This window comes from Stenella coeruleoalba, assembly GCF_951394435.1.
Source record: "Stenella coeruleoalba genome assembly, chromosome: 1".
Taxonomy (NCBI): domain Eukaryota; kingdom Metazoa; phylum Chordata; class Mammalia; order Artiodactyla; family Delphinidae; genus Stenella; species Stenella coeruleoalba.
The window spans coordinates 115,450,857-115,467,322 of NC_137169.1; the positions used below are offsets into that span (position 1 = coordinate 115,450,857).

The 16,466-nt window shown below is 38.5% G+C and overlaps 1 protein-coding gene across 2 annotated transcripts in view; it reads right to left on the reverse strand.

Annotated features, from left to right (window-relative positions):
• Nucleotides 1-16,466, reverse strand: part of COPA (COPI coat complex subunit alpha) — a 50,409-nt gene that overhangs the window by 23,612 nt on the left and 10,331 nt on the right. For both annotated transcript variants that reach the window (XM_079931949.1, XM_079931948.1), the window contains exons 7-10: nt 11,679-11,788; nt 10,230-10,329; nt 9,494-9,629; nt 8,734-8,816 (exon numbers count right to left, since the gene is read on the reverse strand). In XM_079931949.1, the coding sequence (XP_079788075.1) occupies nt 8,734-8,816; nt 9,494-9,629; nt 10,230-10,329; nt 11,679-11,788 (429 nt within the window). The remainder of the gene's footprint in view (nt 1-8,733; nt 8,817-9,493; nt 9,630-10,229; nt 10,330-11,678; nt 11,789-16,466) is intronic.

Here is a 16,466-nt window from a genome sequence, read left to right on the forward strand (position 1 = left end):
ATAAGATTGTTTCTTGTAGTTTCTATCCTTCACCCATGTAAATCTCAAGGTTGCATATATACCCAGTTTCACTTTTGTTAACCATCCTGACCAAACTTATTTTGTAAGTTTTCTGGGATTATAGGTTTTTAATCTGAGTCGTCCTCTCCACTTTATCACTGCCTCATCAAGCGATAGCTCTTGTTTGGGTATACAGATCGATGGAAATTTTTGTAGAAAATAATCCAAAAGAGGTTTAACTTTTGAACCTCTGTCTGCAGGAAGTGGAGTTTCTGAGTTATTGTTAAAGTGAAGAAACATCATTATTTTTTCGAACCTTCTTCTCGTCATAATCTTTGGCAAGATAGGTGTTTCAAGTAAGGGATCAGTCGGCCAATATTCTTTCCAGTATGACTTTCTTGTTTGTCCCATCAAAATTATTAATCCATGGAAGCAACCTAAACGCCCATTGACAGACGAGTGGATAAAGAAGATGTGGTACATATACACAATGGAATATTACTCAGCCATAAAAAGGAATGAAATTGGGTCATTTGTAGAGACGTGGATGGACCTAGAGACTGTCATACAGAGTGAAATAGGTCAGAAGGAGAAAAATATCATACATGAACGCATATATGTGGAATCTAGAAAAATAGTACAGATGAACCGGTTTGCAAGGCAGAAATAGAGACACAGATGTAGAGAACAAACGTATGGACACCAATGGGGGAAAGTGGCTGGATGGAGCAGTGGTGGGATGAATTGGGAGATTGGGATTGACATATATACACTAATATGTATAAAATATATAACTAATAAGAACCAGCTGTATAAAAAAATAAAATAAAATAAAATTCAAAAAATAAATAAAGGAAGCTTCATACCTCTTAAAAAATTATTAATCCAAGAAACTTCTTCATGTCACTATTGGTTACATCAGTCCATTTTAAAGCCTTATCATACTTTTTATATGCTTTTTCATTCTGTTGGTGATATCAGTTTGTTTGAGAAGCAACCAACTCAAAAAAGTTGTTACCAAAAATTAATTCTGTTATTTCACTAACACTTTGCAAATTATTACATTCAATAGTTACACCTGACACACCTGTAAAGTCTTCTAATTTTTATGAAATGTTGTCTGCAATCCACTCTTCTGCAGAAGCAAGGGAGCATTCTCCAGCACCATGAGTTTCATTTTCACTTTCCATATCAGAATCAATCACTAAGTTTTTTTGTCTTTTTGTTGGTCTAACATTCACATTGTCTGAATCAGAACTATATTCTGAAGAACCATCATCTTCTGAGACACTAGTATATATGTCACTTGGACAATCAGAGAAAGTATCTGCGTAAAATTCACCGAAAAATTCTTCTTCACTCAAAATCTTGCGATGCATCATTTTTGAAAATTTTATGGTAACAAACTTGTGTTTATAATATACACAAGGTTGGAACAAAAACCTAATGGAGCAAAATGCAAATGGTATCGACAAGTTGTATAATGAACGCTTGATCAATTTTAAGCTCTAACAACTTTGCATGGTGATGTTAATTGTATCACTCTCTAAAAACGTATTGATACGTCTCCAGTCAATAACATTCAGGTAACGAAAGATGTATTAATACATCTCTGGTCAATAATGTGTTAAAGGCAGCAAGAGAAAAACAACTAATCACATACAAGGAAAACCCCATAAGACTCTCAGCTGATTTTTCAGCAGAAACTTTACAGGTCAGAAAGGAATGGCAGGATACATTAAAATGCTGAGAGGAAAAGACTTACCACTTAGCATCTATCCAGCAAGGTTATCATTCAGAATTGAAGGAGAAAGAGTCTCTCCGACAAGCATAAACTAAAAGAGTTCACTACTAAACCAGCCTTACATGAAATGTCAAGGTCCCCTTTAAGCAGAAAAGAAAAGGCAACAACTAGAAATAAGAAAATATATGAGGGACTTCCCTGGTAGTGCAGTGGTTAAGAATCCGCCTGCCAATGCAGGGGACACGGGTTCAAGCCCTGGTCCAGGAAGATCCCACATGCTGCAGAGCAACTAAGCCCGTGTGCCACAACTACTGAGCCCACGCTCTAGAGCCAGCGAGCCACAATCACTGAGCCCATGTGCCACAACTACTGAAGCCCGCACACCTAGAGCCCATGCTTCACAACGAGAAGCCACCGAAATGAGCAGCCCATGTACCGCAACGAAGAGTAGCCCCCACTCACCGCAACTAGACAAAGCCCATGTGCAGCAATGAAGACTCAACACAGCAAAAAATAAATTAAAAAAAAATTTTAAAAGATAAAAAAAAAAAAGAAAATACATCAAAGGAAAAATCTCACTGATAAAAGCAAATACATAGTAAAGGCAGTGGATCAGCCACTTAAAAAGCTAGTATGAAAGTTAAAAGACCAGAGAACAGTTGACCCTTAAACAACATGGATCTTAACTGCACTGGTCCACTTACAGTTCTCTTTCACTAAATATGTACAATAATACTACACAGTCCACTGCTGGTTGAATCTGCAGATATGGAACCACAGGTACAGAGAGTCAACTGTAAACTTATATGCACATTTTAGACTGCACAGAGGGTCAGTGTCCCTAACTTCCATGTTGTTAAAGGGTCAAGTGCAGTATAATCAACTATAATTACAAAAAATAGTTAAGGTATACACAAAATAGAGATATAAACTATGAAATAAAATACATAAAATGGGGTACATGTAAAAATGTAGTGCTTTTACAATGCCTTTGAACTTAAGTGACTATCAGCTTAAAATAGACAAATATATATACACAGTTCAATATTTATGAAATTCATGGGAACCACAAACAAAAACTTACAATGGATAGACAACAAATAAAGAGAAACAAATCCAAATGTAACACTAAAGGAATCCATCAAACCACAAGGGAAGAAACCAAGAGAACAAGACAGGAACAGAGAATAACTACAAAAACAACCAGAAAAAAATTAACAAAATGTCAAAAAGCACATACCTATCAAAAATTACTTTAAAGGTAAATGGACTAAATGCACCAACCAAAAGACTTACAGTGGCTGAATGGATAAAAAAAATAAGACCTATCTATATGCTGCCTACAAGAGACTCAAGTCAGATCTAAAGATACACATAGACTGAAAGTGAAGGGATGGAAAAAGATATTTCATGCAAATGTGAAAGAAAAGAAAGCTAGGACATTACTCATATCAGACAAAATAAACTTTAAAACAAAGATCATATCAAAAGGCAAAGAAGGGCATTACATAATGATAAAGGGGTCAATCCAACAAGAGAATATAACATTTGCAAACATTTATACACCCAACATAGGAGTACCTAAATATATAAAGCAAATATTAATAGAAATAAAGGGAAAAATTGACAATAACACAATAATACTAGGGGACATTACACCCTACTTACATCAATGGACAGATCATATCAACAAGGAAACACTGGCCTTAAACGACACATTAGACCAGATAGAATTAATAGAGAGAGAACAGTCCATCCAAAAGCGGCAAAATACATTATTTTCAAGTGCATATTGAACATACTCCAGGACAGATCTTATGCTAGGCTACAAAACATGGCTTGATAAATTTAAGACTGAAATAATTTCAAGTGCTTTTTTCACCAAAACAGTATGAAACTAGAAATCAACTACAAGAAAACTAGAAAAAACACAAACATGTGGAGACTAAACAACATGCTACTAAACAACAAATGAGTCAACAAAGAAATCAAAGAGGAAATCAAAAATACCTGAAGACAAATGAAAATGGAAACACAAGTGTTCAACATCTATGGGACATAGCAAAAGCAGTTCTAAGAGGAAGTTCATAGTGATACAGCCCTACCCCAAGAAACAAGAAAAATCTCAAGCAATCTAAAAGTAGATTTAAAAAAAAAACAGGGCTTCCCTGGTGGTGCAGTGGTTGAGAGTCCGCCTGCCGATGCAGGGGACACGGGTTCGTGCCCCGGTCCGGGAAGATCCCACATGCCGTGGAGCAGCTGGGCCTGTGAGCCATGGCCGCTGAGCCTGCGCGTCCGGAGCCTGTGCTCCACAACGGGAGAGGCCACAACAGTGAGAGGCCCGTGTACCGCATTAAAAAAAAAAAAGAAAAAATGAAGAACAAGCAAAGCTCAGTGAGTATAAGGAAGAAATGATAAAGATTAGAGCAGAAATAAATGAAATAGAGACTAAAAAAACAATAGAAAATACAATGAAACTAAGAGTTGGTTCTTTGAAAGATAAAATCTACAAACTTTTAGCCAGACTCATTAAAAAAAAAAAGAGAGCTCTAATAAAATCAGAAATGAAAGAGGAGAAATTACAACTGACAGCACAGATATACAAAGGACTGATTGTAAGAGAATACTACAAACAATGATATGCCAACAAATTAGACAACCTAAATGGATAAATTCCTAGAAACATACAATCTTCCAAGACTGAGTCACGTAGAAACAGAAAACCTGAATAGAGCAATTACTAACAAAACTGAATCAGTAATCAGCAAACTCCCAAAGAACAAAACTCCAGGTCCAGATGGCTTCAAAGGTAAATTCTATCAACATTTAAAGAAGGGTTAATATCTATCCTTTTTGAATTATTCCAAAAATTGAAGAGGAAAAAACACTTCCAAACTCATTTAATGAGGACAGCACTACCTTGATACCAAAACCAGGCAAAGATCATAAGAAACCAAAAATTATAGGCCAATATCCCTGATAAGCATAGATGCAAAAATCCTTAACAAAATATTAGCAAACCAAGTACAATGATACATTAAAAGGATAATACACCATGGTCAAGCACAATTCATTCCAGGGATGCAAGGATGGTTTAACATCCATAAATCAATGTGATACACCACATTAACAAAATGAAGGGTAAAAATCATATGATCATGTCGATAGATGTAGAAAAAGCATTTGACAAAATTTAACATCCATTTATGATAAAAACTCTCAGCAAAGTGGGTATAGAGGGAAAATACCTCAACATAATAAAGGCCCTGCGTGACAAACACACAGCTAACATCATACTCAATGGTGAAAAGCTGAAAGTTTTTCCACTAGGATCAGGAAAAAGAAAATGATACCCACTCTCGTCACTTCTATTCAACATAGTATTGGAAGTCCTAGCCACAGTAATTAGGCAAGAAAATGAAAAGGTATCTAAATTGCAAAGGAAGAAATAAAACTGTCACTATTTGCAGATGACAATACTATATAGAAAGCCCAAAAGATTCCACAAAAAAACTATTAGAACTAATAAATTAATTCAGTAAAATTGGAGGAAACAAAATTAATATACAGAAATCTGTTGGAATATCAGAAAGAGAAATGAAGAAAAAAATCCCATTTACAATTGCATCAAAAAAGAATAAAAAACCTAGGAATAAATTTAACCAAGGAAGGTAAAAGACCTGTATTCTGAAAACTATAAGACACTGATGAAAGAAATTGAAGATGACACAAATAAATGGAAAGATATACCATGCTCATGGATTGGAAGAATCAATATTGTTAAAATGTCCATATTACCCAAAGCAACCTACAGATTCAGTGCAATCCCTATCAAAATACCAATGGTATTTTTCATAGAACGAGACAAATACTCCTAAGATTTGTATGGAACCACAAAAGTTGCCAAATCACCATGGCATTCTTTAGAAAGAAGAACAAAACTGGAGGTATCATGCTCCCAGACTGGAAACTATATTAGAAATCTATAGTAATCAAAACAGTATGATACTGGCACGAAAACAGACACATAGATCAATGGAACAGAATGGAGAGCCCAGAAATAAATTCATGCTCACATGGTCAATTAATCTATGACAAAAGAGGCAAAAATATACAATAGGGAAAAGGCAGTCTCTTCAATAAATGGTGCTGGGAAAACTGGATAGCTACATATAAAAGAATCAAACTGAACCACTTTCTTAAACCATGTACAAAAATAAATGCAAAATGGATTAAAGACTTAAATGTAAGACCTAAAACCATAAAACTCCTAGAAGAAAGTGTAGGCAGTAACCTCTTTGACATCAGTCTTAGCAGTATTTTTTTGGATATGTCTCCTCAGGCAAGGGAAACGAAAATAAACACATGGGACTACATCAAACTAAAAAGCTTTTGTACAGCAAAGGAAACCACCAACAAAACAAAAAGGCAACCTACTGAATGAGAGAAGATATTTGCAAACAATATATCTGATAAGGGGTTGATATCCAAAATGTGAAGAACTCATACAACTGGGACTTCTCTGGCAGTCCAGTGGTTAAGACTCCACACTTCCACTGCAGGGGGCCCAGGTTCGATCCCTGGTCAGAGAACTAAGATCCCACATGCAGTGTGGTGTGGCCAAAAAAAAAAAAAACAATCATAAAGAACTCATACAACTCAATATCAAAAATCAAATAAGCCAATTTAAAAATAAGCAGAATACCTGAATAGATATTTTTTCAAAGAAGACATATAGATAGCCAACAGGCACATGAAAAGGTTCTCATCACTAATCATCAGAGTAATGCAAATCAAAACCATGAGATACCACCTCACATCTAACAGAATGGCTATTATCAAAAAGACAAGAAACAGGGCTTCCCTGGTGGCGCAGTGGTTGAGAGTCCGCCTGCCGATGCAGGGGACACGGGTTCGTGCCCTGGCCCGGGAAGATCCCACATGCCGCGGAGCGGCTGGGCCCCTGAGCCATGGCTGCTGAGCCTGCGCTCTGCAACCAGAGAGGCCACAACAGTGAGAGGCCCACGTACCACAAAAAAAAAGACAAGAAACAAGTGTTGACATGGCTTTGGAGAAAAGGGAACCCTTGTGCACCGTTAGTGGGAATTTAAATTGTTGTAGCCACTATGGAAAACAATATGGAGGTTCTTCAAAAAAATTAAAAATAGAACTACCATATATGATCCAGCAATTCCACTCCTGGGTATTTATCAAAAGAAAACAAAAACACTAATTCAAAAAGATATATGGGGCTTCCCTGGTGGCGCAGTGGTTGAGAGTCCGCCTGCCGATGCAGGGGACACGGGTTCGTGCCCCGGTCTGGGAAGATCCCACATGCCACGGTGCAGCTAGGCCCGTGAGCCATGGCCGCTGAGCCTGCGCGTCGGGAGCCTGTGCTCTACAACGGGAGAGGCCACAACAGTGAGAGGCCCGCGTACCACAAAAAAAAAAAAAAAAAAAAGATATATGTACCCCAATGTTCTTTGAAGCACTACTTACAACAGCCAAGATATGGAAGTAACCTAAGTGTCCATCAATAGATGAATGGATAGAGAAGATGTGGTATACATATACAATGAAATATTACTCAGCCATAAAAAAGAATGAAATCTTGCATTTGCAACAGCATGGATGGACATGGAGGGTATTATGCTAAGCAAAATAAGTCAGAGAAAAATAATTACTGTATGATTTCACTTATATGTGGAATTTGAAAAACAAATGTACAGGGCTTCCCTGGTGGCGCAGTGGTTGAGAGTCCGCCTGCTGATGCAGGGAACATGGGTTCGTGCCCCGGTCCGGGAAGATCCCACATGCCGCAGAGCGGCTGGGCCCATGAGCCATGGCCGCTGAGCCTGCGCGTCCGGAGCCTGTGCTCCGCAACGGGAGAGGCCACAACGGTGAGAGGCCCGTGTACCGCCAAAAAAAACACAAAAACAAATGTACAAACAAAACAAAATAGAAACAGACTTTTTTTTTTTTTTGGTGGTACGCGGGCCTCTCACCGTTGTGGCCTGGTCTTATTGTAGTGATCATTATGTATAAAAATATCAAATCAGGCTTTCCTGGTGGCACAGTGTTAAGAATCTGCCTGCCAATGCAGGGGACACGGGTTCGAGCCCTGGTCCGGGAAGATCCCACATATCGTGGAGCAACTAAGCCCGTGAGCCCCAACTACTGAGCCCGTACTCTAGAGTCCGTTAGCCACAACTATTGAAGTCCATGCGCCTACAGCCTGTGCTCCGCGACAAGAGATGCCACTGCAATGAGAAGCCCACGCACCATGATGAAGAGCAGCCCCCACTTGTCGCAACTAGAGAAAGCCTGTGTGCAGCAACGAAGACCCAACACAGCCAAAGACAAAAAAATAAAATTAAGAAAAAAAAAATCAAATCACTATGTTGTGAAACTAATAAAATATTTTAAGTTAATTATAACTCAAAATTAAGTTCTATAAAGTAAGAGACATTGTTTTATGCACTGCTAGAATACCAGCACCCAGACTAGGGCTGATACTCAGTATGTATTTGCTAAACGAATGAATAAAACTCAGCTTCTAGCTCCTCAGTCTAGGAACCTCAAGTGTCCAGTATTAGCCTCTAAGTCTCCTAGGAACTAATCAAAGAGAATGGGCTTTAGGTAAATTCCCTGGAGGTCCAGTGGTTAGGACTCAGTGCTCTCACCGCCAAGGGCCCAGGTTCAATCCCTGGCTGGGGAACTAAGATCCCACAAGCCATGCGGCATGGCCAAAAGAAAAAAAAAAAAGGGAGAGAATGGGCTTTATTATTAAATGAATTTTGGTGGATAAAGAACACTATACCAAGAAGGTAAGGGAGTTAAAAAGGAGAAAAGCTTCAACTAGGTGGCTCTGAGACTTCTATTTTTCCTTGTCATCCTACTATGTACTTGCTGGAGACAAAGCTAATGGAGAATCACTCTCAAGTCTTATAAACTTTGAACCAAAGGAAAAAAGAAGAAATGGCCTTTACCTGCTGCAAAGAGGTTAAGGTTAGGGTGGGCAGCTAGGACCCAGAAACGATCATGGTCCCTGCGGAAGGTCTGAACCCCAGTCCTAGGAAAGTAAAAGGTACACAAAGAAAAATATTAATTTCCAAGGAAACTTCAGCCTATCACATACAAGAGTATTAAGTGGTAGGCCAGCACACTGATTAAAAAGCTAAATCAAGGACAGTGAACTGCATATTCTAAATAAAGACAGTCATGATAAATTCTACCAAGGAACAGAAAGAGGACTTCAGGGACTTCCCTGGTGGTCCAGTGGTTAAGATTCCAAACTTCCAGTGCAGGGGATTTGGGTTTGATTCCTGGTCTGGGAATTAAGATCCCACATGCCACGTGCAGCATGACCAAAGAAAAAAAAAAAAAAAAAAAACAAAAGAGGACTTCAAACTGACTCTACTATTTTGATATTACAACTCGCCCCACTCATCATAATTTTCTACTGTACTGTTTTCATTTAATATTTCTTATTTCTGTAGCTACAGAAGAACCTGCTTAAATTTAGAGGAGAAAAAGAACATACACAGAAATTTCTATTTCATGGAAGATTTGTAAATGTTGGCTAACACTAGGTCCCTTCACGTTTTCATAATATGTTATTTGATTTTTCTACATGCTGAGGATGATGAGAAACAAAAAGTATTCTAATCTAATTTTTAAAAAGAGAGAGTAAGAGAGAGAAAGGAGCTTTCCCCTGGGTTTGGTCACACACCATTGTAACCCCCTTACCGCTTAGACATGTCCCAGACTCTGATACTCTTGTCTTCAGAATTGCTGAGGATCAACTCTTGGCGAGGGTGGAAGACAGCACAAGATACATTGTTGTAATGGCCCCGGCAGGTATCAACTTCCCATGCCTTTGATTCTGAAGGACAAAGAAGAATTAGGTCACTACAACTCCCTACTACTTTAAGTTTGGGATTTCAAATTATGACATCCTCTAACCAAATGCTAGGTATTACTACAAAATGTTAAGTTACCAACTCCTTTCTAATAGGGCAATTTTCTTCATTTAAGACTCTGAATCTTTACATATTTCTTTGTTATTTCATTCTCACCCTCTTATCAATTATAACACCTCTTCTCTGTCATTCTTTATCTCCTTACCCTGCTCTGTCACTAGCTGCCACTATAGAATAAATGGACTCTTCATGGGGCAGGAATGTTATCTGGTTCAGTCATCACTGTTATCTTCAGAACCCTGAACAATGGTTAGTACAAAGTAGGTACTCAATAAATATTTGTTGAATAAATGAATTCTTATTTTTAATTATGTTCACACTCCTCAAAATCAGGATGCCATCAAAGGAAAAAAAGGGAATAAGGCAATTGTCATGCTCCCAGGATTAGCTTAACAACCTAAGGTAGGAAAATGGGTCACTAAGTCTGGAAAACCTGGCTACTTCACCTTGCTGGCCAGCAGCCAATATTTTAGGTATGGTGATACTGTCACTGGTTCACTCACCGTTCATGCGCCAGATCTTCACTTGACGGTCATCTGCCCCAGATACAATGAGGGGCATAGTGGGGTGGAAGGCAGCCCAGTTAACTCCACGATCATGACCCTGTACAAAAAAGGTGGTTCTTCTAAACTAAAAAAGTCGTTCTTCTTTATATCTGTTACTCAAAGCAAACCAATGGACCATGCTAGTGGTTATAAACGATGTCTCTGATTTTTACTCTTCATGTGAAAAGACTCAAGGGACTGCTGCTCTAAGATCTGACCATGAGAATTACTATATCAATCTATCTAATATTATTCCCAAATTCTCATGGGAATTCCCAAATCCTTCTACTCCCAAATTCAGCTTCATTTGCATTTGGGATATGCTACCTTGTTTTGTTACTTGTCTACTTATATTTTATTTCTCCAACTAGTTATTAGCATCTCAAGAATAAAGCCAATTTTACAACTTAATGAAGAAATTCTCAAAGTGTGCTCAAGAAACTCTTAGATGAGTTCCAAGAACCTTTCAGGAAATCTGCAGGGTCTAAAACGATTTTCGTAATAACACCAAAACATTATTTGCCCCTTTCACTCTTATTCTCTCATGACTGCAGAATTTTCCAGAGGTTACATGACATGTGATGATGTCACTGCTTTGGTGGCTAAAAGACTTTATCCTTATATAGTCCATGTTTTAAGAGTTCTTGGTTTTAATTTCAAATATGATAAAAATTGAGATATGCACATAAACAAAAACTCTCCGGGGTCCTAAATAACTTTTAAGTGTATAAAAAGGTCCTCAGACCAAAAAGTTTAAGAACTGCTGATTTTAAGATATCTTTTACCCTATTTGTAAGTTTATACTCTGTATCATAACAGAATCACAGATAAGGTAGTTTCGAATTAGCAGTATTTTTGAGAGGTACCATTCTGCGGTGAAAAGCAGCTTGGTTTGGAGTCAGATAGATCCAAGTTCAAAGCCTAGTTCTTCAACTTAGCAGACTTGTGTAGACTTTGGTAAACCACTTAATTTCCGTAAATCTCAATTTTTTCATCTGCAAAATGAGGTTAATAATATCTCTACCAGTAGATAGCTGTAAGGATTATTTTTTAAAATCTAGTTTGTTTCCCTTATGCTTTTCTATTTTCCCACCATGCATGCAAGTTATTTACACATGGTTGGTTCTCAATAACTTTGATGAACTATCCTCCCCTTCCCCTTCAAGAGGCTTGACAATGGGCTCTGCTTTGGGATGGTGATGGAGCTCATGCCAGCTTTCATGTTTATAAGGTAACATGACTCTCCCTCAGGTAGCACATAAGCTTCATTTCTCTGTTGGCTCACCCACTATTCTATTTTCAGTGCCTCAAATAGTGCCTGGCACTCAGTAAACCCTGCATAAGTCTTTGTTGAAGGAATGAATAAATGAACGGCATATTGTCACTGTTTCCCTGAGAGATAAGTACCTCCAGTACATGCTTCACCACTGCATCCGTAGTTCCAAACAGATCAACCCCAGTTATTCCTCTCACATCCGACTCCACTGCACCAGGAGACAAGTTTTTTTTCCTTAGACCTTTGAAGGGGTAAGGAGTGGGATGAAAAATGTAAACATAATGTTACCAAAAAGAGCACAGTGACAGAAATGCAGAAAGGTACAGTGATAGACTAACATTAAGGAAAAAGAAGGGAAAAAGAAATTTAGAGAGACTAAAGAAAGATGCAGGAGCTTCTCTCTATCTCTTTCTAAAACCGTTCGAGGGACTTCCCTGGAGGTCCAGTGGTTAAGACTCCACATTCCCACTGCAGGGGGCACGGGTTCAATCCCTGATTGGGGAACTAAGATCCTACGTGCCGTGCGGTGCAGCCAAAACAAACAAACAAAAAACAAACAAAAAAAAACCTGTTCAAAATAGTGAAGTACATTCACTATCTTCTCTTCTCCTCCCTTAACAGACCCATTACTAGGACTTCTTCCCAGAGGAGGACAATCCAAACTTCTGACATAGCTAATTTCTTCAACAAACCTCATCTCAAGAGCTGTCTACTTGAGATAACACCCATTTCCATTCTTCAATATTCTTGAAATTTGGTCTCAAATGGTAAACATTCAATTTCTACTTTCAACTTCATGAAATCTATAGCAACTTTTCTTCTATCATCTCAAAAAATTTTAAAAGAAAAGTCATTTGGGGAGGACGCAGCTCAGTGTTTCTCAAACTAGAAGCTTCTAGGCAACTCATGAGGAAGTTCCAAAGGAGTTAAGGAAACTAAAACTATCAAATATAAAACAGCTTATTTGGTGGATGATATTGTAAAACTACAAATTGTGCAAAAAGTGTACTCATATCTTCTTCTTGACTCTTGAGCGTGGGACAAAAATTATTAAAACTGTCATATCCCTTTAAACACTTGCTCAAAAGACTGGTTATAGACCTGAATATATGTATCTTGCTGTTAAAACTTTTGGAGACTAAAGGGAAAAATCAGCCCATAATTCAAAAACAACAGAAAAGGACTTCCCTGGTGGCGTAGTAGTTAAGAATCCGTCTGCCTATATGTATACATATAACAGATTCACTTTGTTATACAGTAGAAACTAACACAACATTGTAAAGTAATTATACTCCATAAAGATGTTAAAAGAAAATTAAAAGTAAAAAAAAGAATCCGCCTGCCAATGCAGGGGACACAGGTTTGATCCCTGGTCCAGGAGGATCCCACATGCTGCGGAGCAACTAAGCCCATGTGCCACAACTACTGAGCCCGTGTGCCACAACTACTGAAGCCCGTGCGCCTAGAGCCCGTGCCCTGCAATGAGAAGCCACTGCAATGAGAAGCCCGTGCACTGCAACGAAGAGTAGCTCCCACTTGCTGCAACTAGAGAAAGCCCACACACAGCAACAAAGACCCAACGCAGCCAAAAATAAATAGATAGATAGAAGGATAGGAAGAAACCAGACGAAACAAAACAAAAAAGACACCAAGATAAGGAGAGTCTTATTTGTATAGGGCCCACATTTATGGCTCAACCACAACCTGTCTTTAAAATTTGATATTTTGTGCTATAGTCAGAACCAAAATTACAGTAACACTACTACCTTACAGGTGAAAAGCACTTTGTGTTTTCAAAGCTGATCTGGGTAATGACGCTTCGAGGTAGGCAAGCAGGGATAATTATACCAGCTTACAGAGAGAAAATAGGATTGGGACTAAAATCCTATCTTTTGGAGTATTTGGGGGTGGGGGGAGAGGAAGATGAAACTACCTGGCACTTATAAAGTAAAAAGAACAAATATCTGTAATAGGGGGGAAATAAAAGCTATCACTTAAAATAAAACCTACATAGTTTTAAGCCTAAATTTTGGCACCTGTAAGAAAATACAAAAACTTAAGTTCAATGATTGTATTTATCTCCATTGTTTTAAAATTACAATGTATCTCTTCTAGTACAATGGCACCTAAACATCAGCATTAGAGAAGCAAGTGCCTAAAAGGACATGACAGTTTTAATTATCTTGTACTCTGTCCATGATAAGCATTTAGCCAACAGGTAGAAAGAAATAAAACCAATGCTTTAAAAAAAATTCATTCTCCTAAGGTTTCAAAAATACATCATCATAGGGATGTCTCCTTTCACTTATTTCATTTATCCCTTTAATGGGATCTGTCAACTTTTTAATGAGTCTGGTGCAGGAAACAGATTCAAAGGAAGATACAAAGACAGACAGCTGCGAGGAACTTCACCTCCAATAAGCTTCAACAAACACATTAAATGGAAAGCTGTATGACAGAATGGAAGCCTTTGTTGCACTTGCTTGTAATGATCCAGGAAAAGGGGAAGAGCAAAAACAGAGAGATGAATAGTGACAGGCAGTGAAGATACTTAGAGAAGAAATATTTGAGCCTTCGACAAGCTACTCACTAGGACTGAACGACAGATGGAAAATTTCTACAGCAGCTACTCAGATCCAGAGGGAGGGGAGGACACACTCAGAATGGACCAGTTTGACGCACACTTCCCAGTGGGAACCAGGGGAAGTAGTAAAAAGAGAGGGATGAGGACAGGATTTGGCAGCAAATTAATACTTTTTTAGTAGTCATTTCAAAGATTAAGGCTGAATTATATGGGCTTGACATGCAAAAGTATAAGCACATTAAAATAATTTCACTGTCAGTTTACCTGGAAGCTCAAGCTAAAAAAGTAACCTATCTTTTAAATCTAGGTTGTAAATATATTCCCTTTTAAGCAAATATTTTTTGCCAGGCTAATACAAAAGATCAAGTTAAGCTAAGCCCTGTGGGTTAATCCTAATGGGAGGGGTATCAAGAAGACAGGTTTTCCTTTAAGACCTCTGTTTTCTTATTATTTACTTAGTTCAGAGAGTGTCCCCCTTCAAAGAGAGTCACTCAGAAAGATTAGAATTTTCACCAGTCCTCTAAATTTGAGGGTTTTTGTTCTCTGACTCAGAACTAACTTTTTCCCTCCTGGAAACACTGGAAATATTAACTCTGGTTCCTAACAGAGCTGACTGCTAATTTCTCTTCCTGTGTTCAGATTTATTTGAACCCAGGCAAAATAACTCTGCTAAAAAGAGTATGCTGACTTCCAGAAAAGGAAAGAATGCGTAAGTCTAACCAAAAGCTCCTTCCACTTGGTTAAATACCAAAGCATCTCCTTCCACTCTGGTTAAAGGGTTACTGGAAATCAAGAGAGTTGTGAATACAGAAAAACACTTAGAATGGTAAAGAGAGAATTAACATTAGTAACATTAGCATAAAATTTCAGTATCACATATGCTAGGTATAGCAATTGTAATGTTATTATATAGTAATCCATGCACTTCACACATTCAAGAGCAAGCATAAACCCAATGGGGTCAGACCCTCTCCCTCTCTTCTCTGATTTTAGGGCCTTTGATTCTGATGCAAATATGTTTTCCTACAAAAGTGAAGAAAAGGATTTCTTGCCTTGGGCATTTCATGATGACCAAAGAGAATCCATTCACCTAAGTGCCCCAAATTGCTTTAGCTAGGCCACAGGGAACCTGCTCTGCCAGAATCAGGTGGCATAAACAGTACTCTTAAGAGTGGAGCAGTATAAGGCCCCTCCAACCCGATGCACTATGAAAGAATTAAGCCCCAGTGGCCAAACCACCAGTCTATGCATGTAACAAATGAACTTCTCTATGATCTAGAATGGCATTACCTGTATACCATTCTTAGAAGAACTGAGAAAACAGTCACTCAAAGTGTTTGAGTAGCACATAATTCTCCCACAGATCCCCAGTTGGGAAAGGCTATTCTAAGTAATTGCCCCTGATCAGCTGGAACAGCATGACCCGGGATCCAACCCCATCAGGCTCCCATATCCTGAGACAGAGAGGGTGCTTTGAATGCGTGCACAGTGAAAAACCATGGAAAGCCATAGCTAGGTTACTGCGGGAGTGAAGAGTAAGCTCCCTGGTACTAGCAGTGAGGAGAGGACACAAGCTCACAGTGCCTGTACCTAACACCTTCTGCTGGCATGGCTGGTCACATCTGGGTGTACTTCAAAAAGCCTAGCCAGTCTGACGAAAAACTGCAATGGCAAAAGCCCTAGCAGAAGAGAGGACAACTGCCCTATCTCCAAGACAGTCTTGTTTATACCACTCCCTTCTAATTCTGAACCTTTGAAACTGCAAACACAGCATGATGCAGAGGTTCTACTTCCAACTGTCCTCATCTTCCCCTTGGCTTGTCTCTATACTACATGAATCTTAAACACCTGCTATTATAACATTTCAAATGCTACACCCAGGAATCCAAATTGTCTATCTTGCTTGTTAAAACAGCAAGTATTATACTGCCCCAGCCCATCATGCCACAAGGGAGTTGGGAAAAGTTATCAACTTTCTTTATTACCACAAAGAACCAGGCAAGGACCTATGAGGAGTCCTTCCTTTTACAGAATGAAAACAGTGTTCTGTGGTCTAGTCATGGACCTTTCAGAGAACCCAATCTCTAAGAATTTCTAAGGCAACAAACAACTAGAAACAATTCAGGAAGTGATAAGTAAATTTAACTGGGCAGAGAACCATAGCGTTTAGAATTTCATTTCCCTATTCCATTTCTCAACAGAGCACTTCCATTTTTCCAGCATGTCAATCTCATAGGTACAGTCCTTCCTCTGCATTTAAATTCTCAGTTCTCCTCTATAAAGCACTAAAAATTTAAATCCTTATCCCAAAATCAAGACACTGTATACAAACTGT